General features: G+C 53.3%; 8 protein-coding genes across 8 annotated transcripts; 4 read left to right on the top strand and 4 right to left on the bottom strand.

The window, feature by feature from the left end:
• Nucleotides 1–367: 367 nt before the first annotated feature.
• On the top strand, nt 368–5479 carry N7539_003403 (putative C2H2 finger domain protein; the record flags this gene model as incomplete). Its single annotated transcript, XM_056933005.1, has 3 exons — nt 368–4609; nt 4648–5026; nt 5196–5479. 3 exons carry the CDS (start codon nt 368–370, stop codon nt 5477–5479), a joined length of 4905 nt encoding a protein of 1634 aa, XP_056790546.1.
• Nucleotides 5480–5976: 497 nt separating this feature from the next.
• On the bottom strand, nt 5977–6207 carry N7539_003402 (dolichyl-diphosphooligosaccharide--protein glycosyltransferase subunit 4; the record flags this gene model as incomplete). Its single annotated transcript, XM_056933004.1, has 1 exon — nt 5977–6207. The coding sequence occupies one exon, from the start codon at nt 6205–6207 to the stop codon at nt 5977–5979; it is 231 nt and encodes a 76-aa protein (XP_056790545.1).
• A 675-nt stretch (nt 6208–6882) lies between these two features.
• Nucleotides 6883–7277, bottom strand: N7539_003401 (uncharacterized protein; the record flags this gene model as incomplete). Its single annotated transcript, XM_056933003.1, has 2 exons — nt 6883–7103; nt 7241–7277. 2 exons carry the CDS (start codon nt 7275–7277, stop codon nt 6883–6885), a joined length of 258 nt encoding a protein of 85 aa, XP_056790544.1.
• An 823-nt stretch (nt 7278–8100) lies between these two features.
• N7539_003400 (Zn(II)2Cys6 transcription factor) lies at nt 8101–9843 on the top strand (the record flags this gene model as incomplete). Its single annotated transcript, XM_056933002.1, has 1 exon — nt 8101–9843. One exon carries the CDS (start codon nt 8101–8103, stop codon nt 9841–9843), a length of 1743 nt encoding a protein of 580 aa, XP_056790543.1.
• A 1153-nt stretch (nt 9844–10996) lies between these two features.
• N7539_003399 (TBC domain-containing protein) lies at nt 10997–13948 on the bottom strand (the record flags this gene model as incomplete). Its single annotated transcript, XM_056933001.1, has 1 exon — nt 10997–13948. The coding sequence occupies one exon, from the start codon at nt 13946–13948 to the stop codon at nt 10997–10999; it is 2952 nt and encodes a 983-aa protein (XP_056790542.1).
• Nucleotides 13949–15093: 1145 nt separating this feature from the next.
• N7539_003398 (SDR family NAD(P)-dependent oxidoreductase) lies at nt 15094–16330 on the top strand (the record flags this gene model as incomplete). Its single annotated transcript, XM_056933000.1, has 4 exons — nt 15094–15224; nt 15332–15363; nt 15428–15758; nt 15874–16330. The coding sequence occupies 4 exons, from the start codon at nt 15094–15096 to the stop codon at nt 16328–16330; spliced, it is 951 nt and encodes a 316-aa protein (XP_056790541.1).
• Nucleotides 16331–17731: 1401 nt separating this feature from the next.
• On the bottom strand, nt 17732–20751 carry N7539_003397 (DENN (AEX-3) domain protein; the record flags this gene model as incomplete). Its single annotated transcript, XM_056932999.1, has 2 exons — nt 17732–20113; nt 20371–20751. 2 exons carry the CDS (start codon nt 20749–20751, stop codon nt 17732–17734), a joined length of 2763 nt encoding a protein of 920 aa, XP_056790540.1.
• Nucleotides 20752–21463: 712 nt separating this feature from the next.
• On the top strand, nt 21464–21685 carry N7539_003396 (uncharacterized protein; the record flags this gene model as incomplete). Its single annotated transcript, XM_056932998.1, has 1 exon — nt 21464–21685. The coding sequence occupies one exon, from the start codon at nt 21464–21466 to the stop codon at nt 21683–21685; it is 222 nt and encodes a 73-aa protein (XP_056790539.1).
• Between the last annotated feature and the right edge of the window lie 279 nt (nt 21686–21964).

Raw genomic sequence — 21964 nt, 5'->3', positions numbered from 1 at the left:
GGTGAGAGCTGGGAAAAGGAAAGGAAAATCTGTCAAGGATAATATCTTTTTGCCACGTGACTCTGCTTCAACAATTGGCCAGCTTATTCGTGAGACCCACTGCATATGGACGCGATAGCGCGTGGGTCACCAACCTTAAGGTCGAGGGTACGAATACCATATTCTGGCATTGCAATGCAGATCAAACGGACTTGACTCAAAGTCCAGTGCTGGGAAAGCTTGCGACAGCTCTGTGCTGCGTCTATTTACTCTTCTGATCCCTCGCTCGTCATGCGTCCAGAATTCAGCCTGTCCTGCCCCTGCGAATCTCCGCCCTCTTCTCCGCCACCGGCTGTGGTGTCTTAGCCGCCGAACCCGACTATTCAGGATGTCCAACAGTCAAAGCGACTACGACTGGCTGCAGACCATTTTCCCGGGCTGGAGAGATGAGACTCCAGTTAATGAGATCCGAGAAAATGGTAGTTCCGGTGAAAATCGAGTGCAAAGTCCGCATCTCGTGTACGCTGATGCCGCACGAATGGACCAGACTGCCAATGCCGCATTTGCGCGTTATCCAAGCTCCAGAACACCGCATGCTGAACTTGCACAGGGGCTACAAAGACCTTCGAGCTCAATTTCGTACTCTCAGGGCATGGATCAAACCTTATTCGAGTCTCAATTACACCATCCATCTTCTCACCAGCCGTTGCAGCATCAGCAGCAGCCACAGCCGCAGCCGCAGCGAAATCTGGCACAGGATCAGCCGCCGTCGAATGGTACGCATCGACTCTACCAGGAGCAAGGCCTTACAAATCTGCAGCACCCACGCCAACTGCATCGACAGTCCCATCAGTCTCAACCCATAATCAATGGCCGAGGAACGCAGTATGCAGAGGGCAGCGCCCATGGAGAGGTCGCGCCGGTGCCTCAGCACACCCCGCAGCATTATCAAGCGCACCATGCATTGTCGCGGGAGCCTTCGCAAAACACACAACTGCAGATCTCACACCAATATATATCTCAACAACAGGCTGCGCAAGCACAGGCTCCGCAACAGCATGGTTCACAACAGCCTGAGCCGAAACAACAAGCACGGCTACAGCCACCACCAGCAGCACCACCACCCCAACAGCAACAGATCCGACAGTACGAACAGCCTCAGCAAACACAACCGCAATCTTCGCAAGTCGCTCCTCCACCTCTCAACCAGCATATGCCACTCCAACAATATCACTCTGCTCAGGGTCAACGCCAGCAAGAGACTCGGCAACCTCGACTACATCAACGGAGCCTCGAGCGCATCTCCTCGCCGCAAGATCAGTACCGGGGTCCAGATCAGCAGCAATACGTGAGACCTTCAGATATCAGTCCCTCCGTGAACTACTGGTTGCCCAATCCTATAAGGCGTCCCGACCATCGAGCGCCAATGAAACACTTACCTGTACCTCATCAGCGAGCAGCCTCGAGGCCGGCGCTCGCTTCCTCCGATGCTCCATCTGTATCTAATCAAGTCGCAGCGCAATCTCGTTCGCCAGATAGGTCGCCTCTGCTCCAAGCAAATGCCAAGCACGAAAGTCGTTATACGTATCAGAATAGTCCTGTGATGGCAAGTTCACCGCTTCAGCTTTCTTCAGAAGCATCGACGTCACAGATGGACCCAGGCTTGATGCATCAACCGATAAGAACGCCAGTTCCGCAATCTCGATCATCGGCTCGAGTGCCCGACCAGCCGCCGCAGGCGTCTGGCGAGCTTGACAGCTCTAGACGAGGCTCCGTCCTCGAAGATAAAGAGCTTTACAATACGAGCTCGCCACGAATTGATCCTTATACTTCTTCGTCGCGTAGTACCCTTGGACCTCAATCTCACACGCCCCGAAAAACCTCATCAACCAAGAACGGCGCGACGAGTGCAAGAAAGCCATCGTTGTCTTCCGCAACCTCTCGCCCTAAGGATGCAAACCAAGACATGGGACACGGTCATCAAATTAGTGCTGATTCCCATCGTGCATCTCTACAAAGACCTGTTCTACACCAAAATCACTCTTCGGAATCCAGTACGCCCTATTCAATTAAACCAGTGTCTGCACCGATAGCGGCGTCTCAACCCTCCCCGGCAGTATCCCAACCCCCGATAGGGGCAAAACCGTCGCCTTCACATCCAATATCCCCTAAAATCCCACAGGCCATTCGGCCCTACATGAAACCCCACATGATCAAGGAATGCAAACAGAGGCTTAATCAAATTGCTGGTCTATCCGGTACTGCTGCTGGTAGACTCTCTCAAAACATCTCGTTATCATCAGAGAGGCCAGATACTGTCCCCTCCGTGTCAAAGCCAATTGCAGCTCCTCAGGCGCGTGGCTTTGATGGACATCAAATGATCGAAGCACATTCCCGTTCTGGCACACCAACGGGGAGAAAACTCTCTACTTCGAACGTGGCACCTGCACAGCCACCTCGTGATCAATCGTCAATTGTCCCCCAGCAAAAACCTGACAGGATGTCTGATCCGTCTGCGCCTACGGCAACAAATACAGCCGATGTCTCGGCGATGGCACCGGCTTCGAGGGCTGCTGCCTTACCCAAAGCCCCTGCGGTGATGAATCGGAGCCTGTCAATTGACAACCATCATGCTCAGACCTCATCTACTAGAACTCAGTCTATAACTCCCTCGGCTTCATCGGGTCAGGTTGCTGAGGAACCTTCTCGAATTGATCTACGAAAATCCGCCAGCACGTCTGCCAACCCCGGGCTGCCGGGCAACTTTTCGCCCTCTATGACGACGTCCAGCAACCCGCCTGTACCTCTAGCATCCAATACGCGACCCATTATGGCTGCCCCCGTTCCTGCCACGGAAAGAACAAACTCTCCTTTCCCTGCTCACGTTGACTTGACGAGAGGGCCACGACGAGGCCGACCTCGCAAGTACTCCGCTCCTGGCATGGAAAGACCCGGTTCAAGGCTAGCTATCCACTCGCAATCCAACACTGCAGAAGCCTTACCTCCCAGCCAAAACGAGCGAGCGACTTCAGGTGCACTTTTGCCTTCTCAAGCAAATCACAGCCAGGCTCATCCACGCACCGAGCTCGTGGCTCCAGGCCAACGACTGGCCACAACTTCAAGACCTCCGCAGTCTGGCTCACTGCCCGTGTATCATAGTGTACCGTCCACGCCCAACCCTGCATCGCTGGCTCTAGCACAGTCTCATGAGAGCCGAGATTCACAGCCAATTGCGCGACCATTGCCCGCATCTGCCGCCCAGATCCGCCCGCAAGCATTAGCCCGAGCCGCAGAATTGCCGACATCCGAGCCTGCCCAGCAGCGCCATACACACTCTCTCCAGCTACCAGCTGCCAAGTCTCGCAAACTGAACGATGGCTCACGCCACCTGGGTCCTCTTGCCTCCCCTGGTCTCGCTCAGCCAGCCTCATCAATTTCCAGCGAGCTCCCAGTAGCTGGGGAAGCTTACTCTTCGCCCTATAGCTCGCAGAATATGACAAGGCCACAGATCCCAGCCCGGCCAAACCATCAACGCTTCAAAGATCTTCCCAATCGAAAACACCTTCTCAATCGGCTCGACATCGTCGAGCCTATGAACGTCACAGATGTACTCGTCAAGGACGCCTATGATCCAAAGACCATTGCCCGCGATATACTTATTGCCGCAGGCAGGCATCCCCAAGAAAAGTCATTGAATCATCACCTCGAACCCCTACGTCGCAGGTTCAAGGCCGTTGACGGCAACTCGGATTTGACAACATTCCGATGGGATCTGGTTGATCCGCATGTTGATTATCCACCTTCGGTGATCCAGATTGTGGACGCTGCATACAAAGCGGCCTCGATGGTGAGCGCCACAAGCACAGAAAGACCACTGGATGCTACCCCACAACAGATTCATCCAAGCTCCAACCCGACCGGTTCAGGGCTGATAGAACAACGGCAACACGTCCCTGGGTCGGCACGTGACTTACCCACTGCCCCGCTGACGAGTCCCGCGGACAATCGCCCCGTTTTCAATACTTCTAATCCACGTTCTGTTGTCGCCCGCACCGATAAATCTGAAGCAAACGGAAGCGCGGATATCGTTCACCACATTCCGGCCCCGAGTGCTGCAACATCGAAGGGAAAACCTTCCACGCCTACTGTCCCCCCCTCACTGAAGTTAAGTGCAGCTCACCCCACGAGAAGAGAGTCACATCAGGGCGTAAACACAGTCAAGAGCCCCCATAAATCCAGCTCTTTACATCCCCCAACTGCCTCGTCCACCACCTTGCATTCAACTACATCCAAATACCCAAACAACCCAGTTCCAGCACCGCCCACGGCAGTCAATTTGAACGTATTTGGTGCATTGCCATTCAAACCCTCGTCATATTACTCTCCCCTTCGCCCCACTGCACAACCACACCCTTATTCCCTTCCATTTCTCCCAGTCACCTCACCAGCCCCCAAGTCTCCAGACCCTGCCTCGCATCCGCCTCCAACCCCCCTCGTGATCAAGAGCAGGGAGCTTCTGCACCAGTACCTCGGTCATATACTCCAGCAGCTGCCGCAAAACCAAAATCGAAAGGACAATCAGCCTCGCAACAAGCTGCCCCTCCCCGCACGCCATCACAATCTGCCTCGCGTGGGCCACAACCTCCCAGAGGCACCATCGCTCGGCAGCCATCCCTTCCCAAGGAGCTTCCGGAGCCGTTGGTTATCATTCCGACCTCTCCCCAAGCCATGGCTCCCCCTAAAAGAGGACCTGGTCGACCTCCAAAGAGTGATAGGAAGATTGAAGTGGCTATCGATAATCGCCTGACTCCTCAGTATCAGGTTTTCCCGTGCCAGTGGACCGGATGTGAGGCTAAGCTCCACAATCTGCAAGCCATTCAGACACATATGTTGGGGGTTCACATCCCTCGACACATTGTCTGTGCATGGGAGAACTGCGCAGACAAGACCCCGCGAGCTGCCGCGGATATGTGGGAACACGTGGATGGGAAGCACATTACACCCATGGCCTGGAAACAGGGCGATGGGCCCTCGGTGCCTATAAACGGTGAGAAATTTGATCTGCTTGCATCTCGTATCGTTACGTGAAGTGGTGCTTTGGCAACTTTTGGTGTTTTCTTTCCAGTTGCTGTTCTTTTTGATTTCCATTTTTCCGGTTCAAACAAGGAAAGAAATGCCATTTGATGTGCACACAATGTCTGATGGATTTGAAACAGAGGTGGAGACCTATGATGCTCTTCAACCGACTTTCCAAGGCCGCCAGGACACGATGACGCTGCCTGCTGACCGGGATTCGGTCAAAATCTTCAGCCGTATTCATGGCACGCAGACCAGCAAGCAAAGAGCTCGACTGATGGAGGAAGGTGGTCGACAATGGAAGGAACAAGCAGGTCCACAGGCAGATTTAAGTGATCGGCCTTTATCCACGCCGCCACGGTTACGGGCCAGTCGCCACGGGGAGACAGCTTACACGCTATCCGATGTGAGTGTGGTCATCTGAGTGAGAACTCAAGAGGCAGTAGCGTGACGGACAGATGGTCATTATGATGATGACAGACTTATGATAAGGGCGTATGTCTTTGGATTCCATGTGAAGACTTCAAAGCGTGAGTCCGCATGAGCTTCGCAGTCACAAACTCTACTTGATCTTTTTTTCACGAGCAAAAATAATGGCACAGTTTTGAATGACGCATTTCGAAATCAAAAGGACAAAAAAGATGGACGCAATCAGATGTTGATTGTATAGCATATTAAGGACGTAGCATGTCGTACGTAGCACTCTACTTGACGCTATGTCCCATGACATGTAAATGATGCTCCCATAGTGTACATGTAACACTTCATCCGAAGCGCCTCACGCAACCACCAGTTGAAAGCTCATCACACGTCGAAGCTCATGTGTCTGCCCAGTCCTGACCTTTTTTTTCTCAAGTTTGTTGTACACTGATGACCGCGCCCGTGCTTGCCCCCTTCATTGTGCTCCTAGGTGTGCCTTTCTCATGACGACGACGTTGTTGTCCCCGTGGTTGCTGTCGACAGCGGAGCAGCCTCTGATGGTGTGGTTGCAGTAGTCTTGAGGGTTGCGCGTGCCGACTTTCCAGAAGGATTCTCCAATTGCTCGTTCTCGTCACGGGCATTGACGTCCAGGAAGTGATACAGGACAATCATCATCATGGCACAGGAGCCTAGGAAGATGGCCAGTCGGTAGAGGTCGCCGTCAGAGATCATTGTGAATCGGGGGATGGAATTTTTTCTCCGAGCAGAGTGTAGATGAGGAGCGTGGATACGGAGTGCCGATGTTGAGTAAGACCAGAAGACTTTGTGTGTCGGGGGAGAGAGAGAGAGAGCTATGGTCACTCGGCGTGCGGTGTGACGGGCAGATTGTCCTTTTGATCGGGCTGGCGCTGGACGAGGGCGATAAGGACTTGGGAGGACGTGACCGCTCTCAGGCTTGACAGGAGGGAGAAGGGACCCGATTTGGGTGTGTAGGCTCACGGGCACAATCAATTGCGGAGAATGGCGTGGGGGTGATGAGGAGGATGGAGAGATGGTCAAAGTGGTCGAGTGAGGTATACGGATGCTTCAAATGGAATCACGGCCGAGAAAGGGAAACCACTCTGGTGGAGCTCTGGTGGTGGAGGGAACGTGTCATTTCAGTATGGAGTGGACTGTTATGTACTGCTCAGTGGAAATACATGGTATTAATATGGGGGATTCATATATAAGACAAGTACCTGTGTCCAAACGTCACTAGTGGGGGTATCCCTGCTAACTTCGTAACTGGTACTGAGTCTTCAGTCTCTGAGTCCACTGCCAGCCTGTACTCACTGTACACAGTATATACAGTAGTAGATTAGTAGTAGATGAGTAGTAGATTAGTAGTAGATGAGTAGTAAATTATTATTAGTAGTAGTAGTAGTAGTAGTAGTAGTAGTAGTAGTAGTAGTAGTAGTAGTAAATTAGTAGTAGTACTGTAGAAATAATCTTGTCTGAAGTAAAAGGTCCCGTCGCTCGCTCTCCCCCTGCAGGAAAACGTTGTCTTGTGATGGCCCCGGGACAGCCGTACTCCATATCCTTGCTTTGTCGAGATTTGGGGAAACCGAAGAGTGCAGAGAAGATACTGGCTTTACATAATTGACAGGGTCAAGTTAGCTAATCGCCAGAGCAATTGCGACTTGAGATCTATACCCCGACCAAGGCAACAAAGGTACCTTTAGTAACCGCTGAAAGAGCCAAGTCAGGATCGTCCAAGGAAGCGTACCCGTGTCTGGCAGTCTGTACTCTGCACTCTGCAGCATGCACGGTACTCGCACAAAACGTCTCGGCTGATTCGGATTACCCGGCTTTGTAGATGAGGAAATGTCAAGGGAGAAAGCTACTGTAAGTGTACAGTGTACAGTCCACACTCCACAGTACTAACAAGAGTGGCAGCAGCAGTACTACAGTGTCAGACTCGCAGAGTGCAGTCTTGAGTCATCAGTCTACCTTACTACTCCTTAGGTACTTCCTCGTACTTGAACTTAATACTAAGGTACGTACCAACTTACTACTACCCTTGTACTGACTTACCTAAATAGTAGGTACTTTACTGTACTTTAGTCGTAGTCAGTAGTCACTAGTTGCAGACCAGTAGACGTACGGAACGTAGTACCACGGGAGTGTCACTGTCAATCCACTTTTCCACCTTCGCAGAAGCTCCAGGCCCTTTTCTCGTCTCTTCCAACTCAGCTTTCCCCTCTCCTCCAACCTTTTTCTCTCTCGATCTTTGACTACCTAATCCCCATCCACCCGATCATCCCCGTCTCTCCTCACAACGGGATTTGCACCCGGCTTTGGCCTCAATCTCTCTTCCATCCTTTCCCCCCCCCCCCCCCCCCCCCCCCCCTCCCCTCCCCTGCTCTTCCATACCCCCCCTCCCATCGCGTCTCGCGCTGGTGCCATCATTCGCCTTCCATCTGAATAATCATCCTCATTGACATTACTGACGCGCTTCTCTCTCTCTCCCCCTCTGCTCGACTCTCTCCCCCTCTACTTTTCCTCATCATTCATCCTCTTTGACCGGTGCGCTCTCTCTCCTCTTCTTTGATCCCCTTCCCCCCATGTGTACAATTGATCGGCATCATGAACGACCCGCAGACCCAAATGATGGTCCCAGGATCCGCGAAGCCCGCCGGCCCATCGCTGCTGGCCTGTCTCCTCTGTCGCCATAAACATCTCAAATGCGACGGCAAGACGCCAGTCTGTGGTCGCTGCCAGCTGACCGGATCCGAATGCCAATACACCAAATCGCGCCGAGGCTACAAGGGCCCGTCGAAAAAGCGTCGCGCCGAACCTCACACCCCCGACCAGCTTTTCACGGATCCCGTTCCAGGCGTGGTTGATCTGCCCGTCGACTGGTCGGGGTATGGTAGTTATTCATATGCGCCGGTCGCTGTGCCTCAATCGTCATCCAACTCCAGCAGCTCGTCGCCCAACGGGATGCCCTTGTTCGGGGCGATGAATTCCCCCATCTCAACGACGGCCTCCGCTCGTCCGGTCACCGGGCCAATGACGCCAGAATCGTCTTCATCCTTCTGCGGCGACGGCTACCTCCTCGATATCTATTACACCTACTTCCACTCTGCCCACCCTATCTTGCCCCCCTTGCGTTTCTTGTCACGGGCCGCCCCATGCCCCACCTATCTGGAGCAAGTGATGAAGTTCATCGCGGCGCACTTCACGCCCGCGGCCTCGCCGGACACCTATCGCTCCACCGTGGTCACGCACGTGCGCGAGCAATTCTCGTCGGTCGAGAAAGTGCAGTCGATGCTTCTACTGGCGATTGTGCTCCACTCGCGAAACGAGCGCGACGAGGCCCGTGACTGTCTCAATACTGCGATCGACATGTCGCTCGAGCTGGGCCTCAACCAAGCCTCCTTCGCCGAGACCGCCAGTCACGGGGATCCCATCCGCGCCGAGTCCCTGCGGCGGACCTGGTGGGAGCTCTTTGTGATTGAGGGCCTATTGACCGCACTGGGTCTTCAGCAGGTGTATCGCACCAATCTGGTGCCATTTGAGGTGCCCCTCCCGTGTGAGGAGCGCATCTACCAGGACGGACTAGCTCCGCCAACTCCAGTGACGATCACCCAATTCGATGCGCGAGTGTTTGCAGACGACGAGCGCGATTTCTCCTCGTACGCATACCGGATCGAAGCGGTTCGCATCCTCGCTCGTGTGGTCGCGACCCAGGACATGGTGGAGGGGCAGCAGGATCAAGTGGAGGCAATCGACGCGCGAATCGCTAGCTGGTTCCACCATCTCCCCGAGTCCAAGTCCGAGTTGATGCGACCCGACGGGTCGGTAGATGAGATAATGTTCCAGGCGACGATGATCGTGAACGGAGCCTCCATCTATCTGAACTTCCCCCGATCCGACCTTTTGTCGTCTCCTGCGGTCGCCTCACAGGTGATCTGTGGCCACCACGGACCGATCAGTGTCCCGGCTTTCTCTCATCAGGCCCACGCAATGAAAGCAGTCAAGGCAGCCAGTGGCCTATCTACCTTGGCTGCGCTTCGCCTGCCGGTGGAACGACACACCCCCTTCTTCATTTGTGCGCTGACCCTGAGCTCCATCGTGCAATTAGCCGCGTGCTCCGTCAAGGCAGGTCAGATGCCAGACCCGAGCCGGGACCGCATCGGTCTCACCATTGGCGTGTTTAAATCATTGGGCCGCACCTGGGCCATCTCCCAGTCGATCATGCGACAGATCAAGGCTGTCTCTCGGGACGTGATGGAGGTAGGAGTCCGTCCGAGCATGGACACAATAGACTTCCCTTCCATTCTCGATGTCAGTGATCGGTTCTGGGTCCAGGATGGTCCTAGCTGAGACACGTATCGAGCCCGCATGAACCAATCCGAAGACAAACTCGATATCTCATTCGGATGATAAATTGAAACGTACAACGCAAAGCAATTGCAAAAGGACCGCGAAAGGTCCGACTGCCAGTCAAAGGCAACAACGTTGTCATTTGCACACCCGAAAATGAGCAGATTACTGTGAACTCCTCGATTTCGGTGTTAAGCCAACTTACCCATCGAGCGTCTGGCCATATACGTGAGTTTCAGATCTGCAAAGATCTCTTCTCTGCCCGACTCTTTCAAAAGCCCGAAGCACTGGCAAAGAGCCCAGTCGACATCGATTAAGGAGAGGGCCTAATCATGATCTTGATGAAACCTTGTTTTATGAATACTGAAGCGTTCTGCTAATACCAAATGAAATTGTTTAATCATCGTGAAAGTCGCACATTACTCCAGTTTTCCTTGATCATGGTGTCCTAACGTGTCACAATACTTTGCTTGTTCTGGAAGACCTCACAGTTTGAGTAGTGCTCCTGCCCTTTGTTACTGAACCAATGCCACTTGATCAGCAAAGTATTAATCTATATGATGAGATCGCTGTACGAGAACCATGCTAGTCAGGTATCCAGACCATCAACGCATGATAACCGGCTGAACTGGATGGTGCACCCACCCATGTACTATTCATGGTTTCACATGGTGTATGTGTGTTGGAGGTCTCGATATGGATCTCGCATGTCATTGAAGGGTTATAGATCCAAAGTAAGCTTGGAGTTGCCCGGTTGTTGGCCTTCCAATGCTGAAAACACGTGCAGGATGAACGCTCATCAAGGTCTAGCAGCCGGAAAAAGAAAACAGGGAACACAAAACAGACCAGAGAATGGAGAAAGAAATAGATATGAGAAGGGACCTAGCGCCGAAAAAAAATGCAAGAATGGCAGGATATCATTGGATGGGACAAAGGTTGATAAAACTCCGAAAGACATAATGCTCGCCCCTGGTATCAGTGAAACTTGAACAAATTCTACATATGCATGAGAGTCTGGGACCCAAGGAGAAGAAACAGAAGGAAGAGTGACACGAACGGAAGGACAGAAAGAGAGCTAAGCTAGGAGGTGTTGTAAGTGATCAAATAATGCGGAATTTCAAACTCAACAAGCAGAAAATCTGTGCCTCCCGATTTAGGACGGAGCACCGCCGAAGCTCTGCATTTCTTGCAAGGCAATTGCGCGGCGAGCAACTACGTCCTCGCGACGGACAACATTTCGAAGCGCTTCACTGGCTTGAATCAGACCATCAATACTGATGGCATGATTGGTCATCTGGTGATTGATGTACGTGTAGAGTGCGGCTGGAGTAGTGCAACTCGTCAGTAGCTGTGGCTCATTGAGCTTGAGAAGTGCCAAAGCCACTTGGAAGAGGAATGTACTTCCTCCACCACTGCCAGAGGCTGAATCGTCAGAAGCTGGTCCGGACTTATCAGTCCCTTCTTTCGCACCCGAGGTTGACGAAGTTGGCGCTGCTGCTGAGGCAGAGCTCGCAGAGACGGCGCTCGTTACGTTGAGACACAGAACAACGTCCCAGACGCGATACAAGGCTTCTGCTGAGAGACAGTCGGTGAATAGCGAAAGGAACCATTGGAAAGTGAGTGCCTCCAACTCAATTCCCAAATCTTCCAGGTGTGCCGACAACTTGGGTAGAAGCTCTGAGATATACTGCCGAAGGACGACCTGATCCGCGCGCGACGCGAGAAGACCATGGTCGTAGTAATGTCCAGGTAGAATCACTTCAATCATCGATGTCAGTATCCAAAAGGCGTCTTCGGCTGTCGGCAGGATCAGAAGCAGAGATGCCGCAATAAGATTCATGCCTTGACAGTAGCCGACTTCGGGGTTCCGACGCGAGTATGCGAGGAGGACCTCCTTCAACTTGTCCACACCGGGCCCTTTCCTGAAGAAGACATTGTCCGTCAATGTGCGGCGGATATCCATGTCGATTTGGGCAACAATCGAAGAGTCCGGCTCGCTACCACCGATGCCACGAACCAGCTCGTCGTAATAGCCCGGAATCCGCATCGCAGACGCACCGCTACACTCGGACCAGACTTTGGCGCGCAAAGCAACGGGGACACCTCCAAGGACCAGCACACGAAATTCCCGCCATTTGGCACGACCGACCTTGCCTTTATTACCGAGACCAGCAATTCCAATCACCTCGCCGTCTGCCAGAGACGTCTCAGGCATGTCTACGGCCGCAAATGAACGATCAGTGGCCGCTGACGACGCAGCCGCAGCTTCTCCTTCCTTCCTTCGCTCCGCACGAACTTTGCGGAGGAACTCGTTCCATCGGATGGTTCGATCACGCTGCAATGAGTCGTGAAGCTCAGTCAGTTGCTCCAACAATATCTTCACAGGCTCAACCTCGGCGTTGTTAGCTCTGTTGGCAGCAGACATGCCCAGCTCATCCGAATTAGCCCCGGAAAACTCAGGGCGATCGGCTACGACAGTAGAGGTCGATGCTGAGGGCTTGGCGATTGTTATCACAGGGGCAGCGCTTTCCTTGTCCACAGACACCGATGACCCGGATGAGCGGCTGTCTGCACCTGTCGTTAAAGAAATGATGGGACCAGCTGAAGGGGTGTGAGACAAGAGCTCCGTCGGCCGTGTTGGCATTTTCAGATAATCTTGCCATTTCTTAGAGCCCGTCGCACCACTTTCATTGTCCTCGTCTGGGGAAGCCGGAGGGGAGCTTACGCTCTCTCCAGTCATCCAGGTACCCGGACCGAGTTGAGGAAGACCATCGACCTCTAACGCCTCCGGAGAGTCTGCGCGATGATTGCCCAGAGTCTCTCCCATGCTGCGACGTGATTTGAGGTTCTTGGCTGTATTTGCTTCTCGCTGACGCCTCTTCCGCTGTTGATCATAAATGAAGCCAAATCGATCTGTCAGATACTCGCCGATTTGACGATTGTTGTAGATCGGAGTCAAAGACGGAGGTCTCGACTCAAGTGGTAGAATGGCGTCCATTTCCACGGGCCCAAGGGTAGTCGAACTTCTATCGGTAGTCTCAGCCGGTAGCCCTTGGGACGGAGAACCGACAGGAGCTTTGCGCAATTGGTTGGTCCGCACTGTACCGTTGAGAGGTGTGTTGCGCCCACCTGAAGTGGTGGGGACGTTAGAATTACTGTTAATTCTCTTGAGTGCCGCAATCGCAGACAATCCACCCCTGGCTGCGGCAGCAGATGAGCTAGTCCCTGCTGCCTTGTCTCTATCAAGAGAATCAGATTGCGCTCGATGGCGGTTGCTTTCGGAATCACTTGTGTCCTTGGGTTGCGTGTTGCCTGCAAATAACTTGATCGTCCAAGAGCCAAATGAACGTGAAGATTTTCGCGAATGAATGCTCGCGTCATCGGCCGCATTCGAACCACTCGTTGCTCGCCGATTCAAAATTTCATTTGCCATTGAACCGGGTGGTTGGAACAGCTGCTCGTCAAGAGCCTTGCGCCGAATAGAGGGATTGCTGGGCACGCGCATGCGCTCCGAGGATACTTCCTCGCCGGGCTCGTGCATGTCACTCATAATGCTACTCGCACGGCTTGTCTTTCGACTAGTGTTTGTGGAGCCGAAGAAGTATCCCTGCCAGCCGCGTATGGAGCCTTGTGACCTTCGGTTGTTGTCAAGGTCGACATTAAAATGGCGACCGGCTCGAGAGTCACTATTCTCCGACCTTTGCCCCGCTCGAATGGTAGCTTGCAGATCCAAAGAATCATCGCCGGCTTCGGTTTCAAGCTGAGAGCCAACCGCATCCGCCATGGCCTGTGACATCAATCCGTTCAGCCCAGCATTATCACCATGAGCGCCGCCCTCGGCGTCTGAGGTACGGTCCTCACCAGAATTTTCCAGCTGGTAGAGGCGACGTTCGATGTCCTGGTTGGAAACTGAAACTTCTCGCAGCATGCGCTTGAGTTCGCGCTCCCTAGCATCAGCGCGCTGGCGAAGAGAGGAAATTTCCGCGTCTCTTTGCGCCAAATCCCTGGCGAACTGGCGGACAAGTGTGACCGCTCCGGTCGTAGCAATCAAGCGCTCAATATGCGCGTCATCCGCCAAATGCAATGCGCCGGGTATATCACGCATGGGAACCGAGTCTGCGAACAGTGCCCCCCTCCCTCCCGATTCGACGGCCTTGACGTCAAACTTGCGATAGTAGCTTTGCGACCCCGTAAATTATCATTTATGCTTTCTGATGCTTCATCACCACCCATGAGCATAGTATTTGTCAAGCCCCGTGTCAGTGTGGGAGAGTGATCCGGTGGCGAGAGGGAAGGGAACGAGGTCAGATCGGTGGGCGCATTAGAGGAAGCCGAGTGACGCTTTTGTACTTTGTATCGCAGTGATCGCGCTTTTTGACTCCTGCTCGAGGCCGAAGACGCTTGAGAGGAGGACCGGCGTTGAGGTGAAATATCGGGCTCCGCCATGGCTCGATAAGGAGTGACAGGCGTACAGGTCCGGAACACGTTCTGGGGATCTTCATGAATTCTCCCTATGAGATTCGACACCAGTTGGCCAAAATGGGTCAGAGAAAGAGGACAAAAAGGAAGTCCGAGAAGCGTTGTTCTTCAGCTTTCTTTGCCTCGCTACTGCGGGTTCGTTAAACTTTTTTCCCTTCTCTCACCCGCTCGTTTTTGGGCATTAAAGTATTGCCAGGAGATCTGCGTGGAGCTGGGGAATGAAGGGAGATCTCCCGCGCTATCAATGCAAGGAACTCAACTATGCTGATGATAGAAGCTCCAATTCGTGATCGTACACCAACGGCGACTTCTGCAAAGAGATGTCAAAGAAATTCAACATGTCGATGCCCAAGCACAAGAGCTATTTTCGCCTGAAACAAGCAGCAACACATGACGTGATAATCACGTGTGGCTTTAGGGAAGGGCGATAGGAGCCGCGTGATCACGTGAGAGTAAGGGACTCAAAAATTATAGTCTGATCGAAAGGGGCATGTTTGCACTGTTTTGTAGTGAGCGCTATGGCCGAGGCCTCGGCTCTCTGCATAACCGAGTGGAGAAGAGATAGCCATGCGGGCTGAGAGCAGCTCGGCTCAGCTTCTTCCTCAGCAGAGCCTTGTATTTAATGACAATTTTCCCCAGAATCTACCCCTCCAGTAAAAGGACACTCGGTCAAAACCAGAATCCTGAGTCATCCTAATTCAACAATACCTAAAGCAAGGCACATTCTCATATCTTTACCGTGGCAATCCGTCAAAACAATATTAGAACAACATGTCGTCGGGTTTAGCAGCTCGCCAACGACTCCAGGCTCTCAGCAAGCAATTAGTCGAGGGGATTCCAGAGGAAGGCTCCTTCGAGGGAATTCCTAAGATCCGTCATATTGCAGGAAACTCGGCTGGACCGTGAGTGACAATATGACCAATGCCCCACTGCAAGACCTGCAAGCTGCGAGGCTCCCGAACATCTACGCCGACGCTGTTGTCAGGCCCGCTGATTGAAACCCAATTAGTCGTACTCAAGACAAAGTTGTGATCGTCACTGGTAAGTCTCACTTGGAATCTCAGAGCGATACATGTGTCTTTCGCAGTACTGATGGTGTTGTAAGGTGCAAATTCTCCCAATGGAATCGGGCGTGCGAGTGCCCATCAGTATGCCAATAATGGCGCGAAGGCAGTCTACATTTGCGACTATGCCGACTCGCATCTAGCCACACACAAGCGAGAAATGGAATCGCTCTATCCTGGCGTGGATGTCCACGTGCGACAGTTTGATGCAGGCGACGAAAAAGCCGTTATTGCCGTCGTGGACGATGCGATCTCGAAGTATGGCCGACTAGATATCTTCTTTGCCAATGCTGGCATCGTCGGCCAACCTAAGATCTTCACTGAAATTGACGCCGATGGATTCATGCAGACAATGAAGACGAATGCTCTAGGGTGAGGCCTTCCTGATTCTGAGGCGACAAGTCCTCCTTCGGAATGGAAACGCACTGCCTGGCCTGGTCCCTGCGTTCGATAACTCTTGCACTCGTGAACTGACTATTTTCCACAGTGTCTTCCTGGCTGCCAAACATGCCGCACCAGCCATGAAAGTGACTTCCGACAGCAAGCCATATCCCGGCGGATCCATTATCCTTACAGCCTCAGTGGCCGGTCTCCGCTCCAATGCCGGCTCAACCGACTACTCTGCCTCCAAAGCTGCCGTGGTCTCCATTGCCCAGACCTGCGCCTATCAACTCACCGGCACAGGCATTCGCGTCAACGCCATTTGTCCCGGTCTCATTGAGACAGGCATGACACAGTCGGTCTTTGACCATGCCCGCAAGCGTGGCACTGAACGCAAAATCGGCCAGCTGAACCCGATGCAGCGCGGCGCTGTGGCTGACGAGGTTGCGCGGGTGGCGTTGTTCCTGGGAAGTGACGAGAGTAGCTATGTGAATGGGCAGGCTTGGGCTGTTTGCGGTGGTTTGAGCGCGGGCCATCCAGTGGTGCCTGGAAAGCTTGCCTAGTGATGGGCAATTTTTCTGTAAAGGCAGACAGTGTTGTGTGTTGCATGAAGTATGAAAGAAATCCAACCTACAATTCGAAAAAGTGCTTGACTTCCGCTTGTGAAGGACGGTCTCCTCTACGTATAGGTACTTCTCAGCTTGCACTTACCGATTATGGATGGACTCAGTGTCTGTTTGTTAGGTACTAAGTAGGTAGTGTAGTAGGGAATCCGGTTGCATGTACATAGAGCAGATAGTCTGCTGAGGTGCGTGTGCCTGATGGTGGCCTTGCAGTCGGGAGAGGCTGTTTGGACATGACGGGAGGGAGTCAATCAACTTGACAACCCAAGGGAGACAACAAGCAACCAAGGGATTGAACGGCTTCATGGGATCCGGGAGACCCATCGGAGAAGGGAATTGAGAGTTCAGCACAGTCTTTACAGTCGGGCTCTTTTGCATTGCAATAATACACTCCTTTTGATCTTCACCTGTGCCTCTTGACATCCTACGGATAGGTGTTGTACGGTCGGGCTGGGAGATCTCTGGACGTGCGTGCTGGTGGTTATGGTTTGATTCCTCTATGACTCGACCTGTCTGGTGAGATCAGACTGCCTTGAGCATTCCCCTCTATAGTAGGCAAAAGGAGTGGTCACCAACTTCGAAAAAATACTGACAAGTTTATGCAGGCAAGCTTTCATTCAACAGCTAGGATATATAGAATAATGTTATGAACTCGATAAATCTGGGTCGACCAATTCGTCCACAGATCAGAAATAAAGAAAAAGGTGCGTAGCACACGGTGGTTGTTTGGGGGGAATGGGGATCTTGTGAGGTAAATAAGAAATTCACAAGGTGCAGAGTGAAACGATCACGCACGCCGCAAGATACTGGCTGCGAGCGGGTAAATACACTCATAGGTGGGATGAACGGGGTTGATAGAAAGGAAAGAGAATCAAGAAGGCCAAAGCCGGCAAGCCGGTCCGGCTCCAAAGGGAACAACCATCAAGGAGTAGATCACACAAGACCTTCCAGGGTCGAGCCAACGGACAAGAGCGCAAGACTGCTGCGATATGCTTGCCAGATGATGTGGAAGCGGGCGGAAAGGGATAAGGAAAGATAGTCAGAACAATCAAAGGACGGGAAATAGAAGTATCGAGGTCGAACCCACAAACAAGAATCTCGAAGAAGAGGGTAGTAGAGAGGAAAATGGCATCATATCGCCACAGAATCAAGATCGGGGTGCCAGTGCAAGTTGAAGATTAACGAAGAGGAGAGACAAAGAGAAGACACCGATTTGAACAAAGAACACGCCAATATAAGGTAGGATTGAGCCGACAAACTTCCAACAAAATGTTGTTCCTGATCAAGCATTGCCAAGTGGTCATCAAAAACAAAGGGCTTTTAGAATCAATGGCCAGGATATCATGAGACCACCCTTGTGCTTTGGGGCCGCATAAGATCCTCACTAGCTTGTTTGGAAAGGGTACCGGTCTCGGTCGCCTGATCGTCCATGTTCTCGGTTTCATGGGCATGCTCATCGTCATCTTCCACGATTCTGGTGGGGATCTCACTAGGACCATTGTACTGCATGCTCGCTCGCTCGGGGAATGTGGAGCTGCTGATCATGGACATGGACGTGCTTGACCGGTTGTGAACCAGATCCGGGGTCGGGGGAATACTCGAGTGACGATTGTCCGGGTGGAGAGAATTGTTGTCCAGGTCACTCACTTCACTCGTGGCCCGGGTAGTGAGTCCATCATATTCCGAGCCGAGCCGATCACCGCCATCCTTGACGGAGTAATGCACGTCGTCGTCCTCATCTTCAGCATCCTGGGCGAGGTGCAATCCCTCGACGGCGGCGGCGCACTGGTCGCTAATGTTACGAATAATGTCTGCGATGGCGTCGGTCTTGTCGCGGAGATAGCGATCCGCCACGTCGGTAACGCTAAGGCGAGCAAGTGACTTGTGGTCCTTGCCAATATTCAGCAAATGCTGCTCGAGCTCGGGTCTCATGTTATTTACCGATGTAGACTTTCTCAGCGTGCTCTGCTTGCTGCTCGACTCCACCAATGTATCCTCACGCGGCTCCCGCTCGCGCTCGCTCATCTCTTCGGGTGCATCATCGTAACCCTGCTCGACCATTTCAGTAATCTCCGAGTTGCTTCCGATGGAACGAACAATGTGCTCCATGTGGTGGCTCTGGCCATTTATCAGGCTGCGCAGGTGGAGGACCACCCGCTGGGCGTCGTCGCGCTGGCGAGACAAGGTCGAATTGGTGTGGGTGAGAGCCGAGATCTCTTTCTGATTGCGCTTGCGCTCACGTTCCAGCTCCTCGGCGATTTCTTGCTGAAGGACCAGTGCCTCCAGGGCGTCATCACGCTGCTTCTCGGTGCCGGAAAGGCGCAGCGTCAATCGAGCCACGTCGTCCTTCTGCTGATCAATCAGTCCAGTGAGGCGGCGGGTTTCACGCTTGTGGTTCTCAATCTTGACCTTGAGCTCCGAAGTCTCCTTCGTTAGCTGCTCCGCAAAGGCCTGGAATTTGAGGAATTGCTGCTTCCAAGTCTCGAGCTCTTCGACCAAGAAGTTGTTGCGCTTCGTGACCTTGCTAAGCTCAGTATCCATACGGCCCTTCAAATTGATGAAGTCTTGCCAGGCCTCCATAGCATCGCGTGAGTATTGGTTGCGCTCGCGAACAATCTCATTGAGATGGCGCATGGAAACCTTGGTCATCAGGGGCTTCTTGACCGACCCGCCAAAGATGGCCTTGACACCGGTGTTACGGCCCAGCTTCTCGCAAACATGATCCATCACTCCCATCACTGCGTCCTGGTTCCACCACTCCGGGTCTTGAACACTCTCGACCTCACCACGCATGACGATGATTTGACCGGCAGGAATCAGCTTGCCACCAGCGTAAGCTGACCGCAAGTGATTGGGTACCCCGGAGGGGGAAACGTCTCCGTTGAGGGCTTGAGTGAGGCGAGTGATAAATTTGGTGCGCTGCCCTTGATTCAATACATTGGGTGGACTCGACGTCAGGACAAAGTTGCGATCCAGATCCACGACCAGAGCGTCTGATGGAGCATTGAAGAGAGTGCGACATTCGGCAGTGATACCCAAGATATATGGACCGGGCTCCTGCACGAGTTCTTTCACATGGCGGGCGTGCACCACAGGAACGTACAGGCCACTCCACTCGTAGACGCGGACACAGTATCGGATGGTCTCGGCGGCGACCGTCAGCATGGCGGGATAGTGTGAGACGAAAATGATACGACGTGTAGGCGAGACAGCTGCCTCGATGACGCCGACGATGTTGGGGATGGACAGGCAGTTGAAGAGCGGCCACATTGAGAAGTTCTGAAATCCGGTCGGGGAGGAGGGGAATTGGTAGCAGAGGGCGTAGTCCTTCATGTCGATGCGGACCAGATCGTTCAATCGGGGTGCCGGGAAGCTGAGGATCCGAGACACCTCTTCTGCGTGAAAGAGGTTCGTGGCCTTGTTCCAGTGAATCCACATCCCCCTCAGGTAGTCGCCCAGTAGATCGTACAGCGGGTAGCGGGACAAGAAGCTCAGGCAGTAGGGGATCCAGTAGGTCTCGTCCGGGTTGTCGTAAAAGTCTGGTTCGGTCTTCTTGCGCAACTCGCGAATGGTTTCCGCCCGCTTCTCATCCGCTCGAGACCACACGCGCAACGCGATGCCGTATAGAGTATGGGAGGAATCTTGTTGCAAGACAAAGGCATGATGACCACAATGGGGTTGGCTCTTGCCTGTACAGATTTCGACATCGTGAGGGAAGCATGCCTGCAAGAGTGGGAGGTCAGTTTTTCCAGCTCTACGTTTGGGTCTGATGCACCTCAATCCTGCGTAAGATGCAGGGCCATTAAAACATCAGATTTGGATGAATTGACGTTCCTGACTGAAGAGGGGGGGAGGGGATCAGAAGGAATCGTGTTCTCCAATGATAGTTCACGGAGAGCATAGCTCAAGCGAGAGTCGGAGAGCAAAGCAAGCGCAAGAGTCAAGAACACACAACAAAACAAAGGGGGGGGAGGTCATACCCTCATAGCCGAGTGCAGCGATCGCGCAATTTCATTGTCTTGCTCCAGACGAGGGCTGCTGCCGAGGATTTCGGGCAACCAGAATTGCCCCACGGCACCTTTCATGTGGCCAATCTTGCCCTGGTCGGGCGTGGGTGCTTTCACCCATTGCGAGGGCTCACGACCGACACCACACACCATGTAGGCATGGGTGAGGGTCTTGGGCGTCCGCTGCGTGGGCTTCATGCTGAGGGTAGAAGGAATGGGTTGAGTAATGCGCGAGTGCAGCGAGGAAGTGCGACTGGGGACTACCAATGAGTTCTCCCCTTCGCCGCGGGTTGTTGGGCGATCGCGCGTCGATGGGCGGACGAAGGATCCATGGTCCCTTAATGATGGACCCATCGTGGCGGTAAGAAGTGGGTGGTGAGCCTGGACGAAAGCTTCACTTGCCGTGCTCGAGAGAACCCCGGATCACGATACCTAAAAGTGGGGAGGGGAGTGAGGTGTGACGGGAGAAGCGATTGACGAGTATCAAGAACACCAAAATATAGTACTTGAGACAATGCGACGGTCGGTCGAGTTCAAAAGAAGGTTATCAAGAATTGGTGTGACTGGGGGCCCGGTCGTTGGGTCGACTCCGAATGTGGAAGAGGTGAAAGAGGTTCAGGAGAGAGAGAGATGGAGCAAATGATAACGAGAGTCGAAAGGAGCGAGGCGGACCGGGGGGAGGGCCAGCGAGTCGAAGTGGTAAAAAAAAAATTTAACACGACGAATATCACCCGATGTGGAAAGGATCCAGCACGAGGTCGGGGAGGGGGCGTTGTCTCCAATCTGAAATCACAACTGGTCGAGGGTCATGCAGGCCATCAATGGGAGCGGCGCAAAAATGGGTATACAGGCGGACCGTATACTACGGAGGCGAGAAAAAGAGCCCGACCACACCGTTTTCCACAGAGATGTTCGACTAGTTCCGGCCGAATGCCATGGAGCGCGAGCAATGAGACAGAGAGAAAGAGGGAGCCAGGAGGGACACAAGAAGAGAGGGAGATGGAGAGAAGGAGAGAATGGGAGAAAGAGAGAATGAAGAGGAGAAAGGAGGAGATCACGAAGCACGATGCAATTAGGGGCTGGCGACTGGGACTGGGACTGGGACTGGGACTGGGACTGGGAGTCTGGGAGTCTGGCAGACTTGGGAGCGTCAGGAACCGGCGGAGCCAGAGGACGAGAGGCACCGCTTGTGGGGAAAGGAGGCAGTGGACGGGACGGCAAGACCGCTGCAAAAGCTCGCAGTCTGGGATCCCGAATCGAGCACGAATGTCCATTTAATCTCGACTGACTGGGGAACTCCTGAAACTTTGAAACACGAGGCACACCGATCAGGTTTAGCCCGACCAGCAGAATCAGGAACCTCGGGAACTACGTGGGTACCTGCTCCCGGATGAACCTCCAAGGAGTGAAGTACGGTCGGTACTTTTCACTAGCGAGGAGTTCGTGCAGAGCTTCCCAGTCTGGTCGGCGGCCGCTTTCCAAGCTGCTGTGGTAATTGGTAGCTGGCATTCGCTTCGCACCTCGAGGGCTTCAGCCGTGGTGGTCAGCGAGGGGGGCAAGCGGACAA

This window comes from Penicillium diatomitis, assembly GCF_028827545.1.
Source record: "Penicillium diatomitis strain IBT 30728 chromosome Unknown utg000004l_segment0_segment0, whole genome shotgun sequence".
Taxonomy (NCBI): domain Eukaryota; kingdom Fungi; phylum Ascomycota; class Eurotiomycetes; order Eurotiales; family Aspergillaceae; genus Penicillium; species Penicillium diatomitis.
The sequence above is the reverse complement of the archived record's forward strand: the minus strand, read 5'-3'. Positions and strand labels throughout refer to the sequence as shown.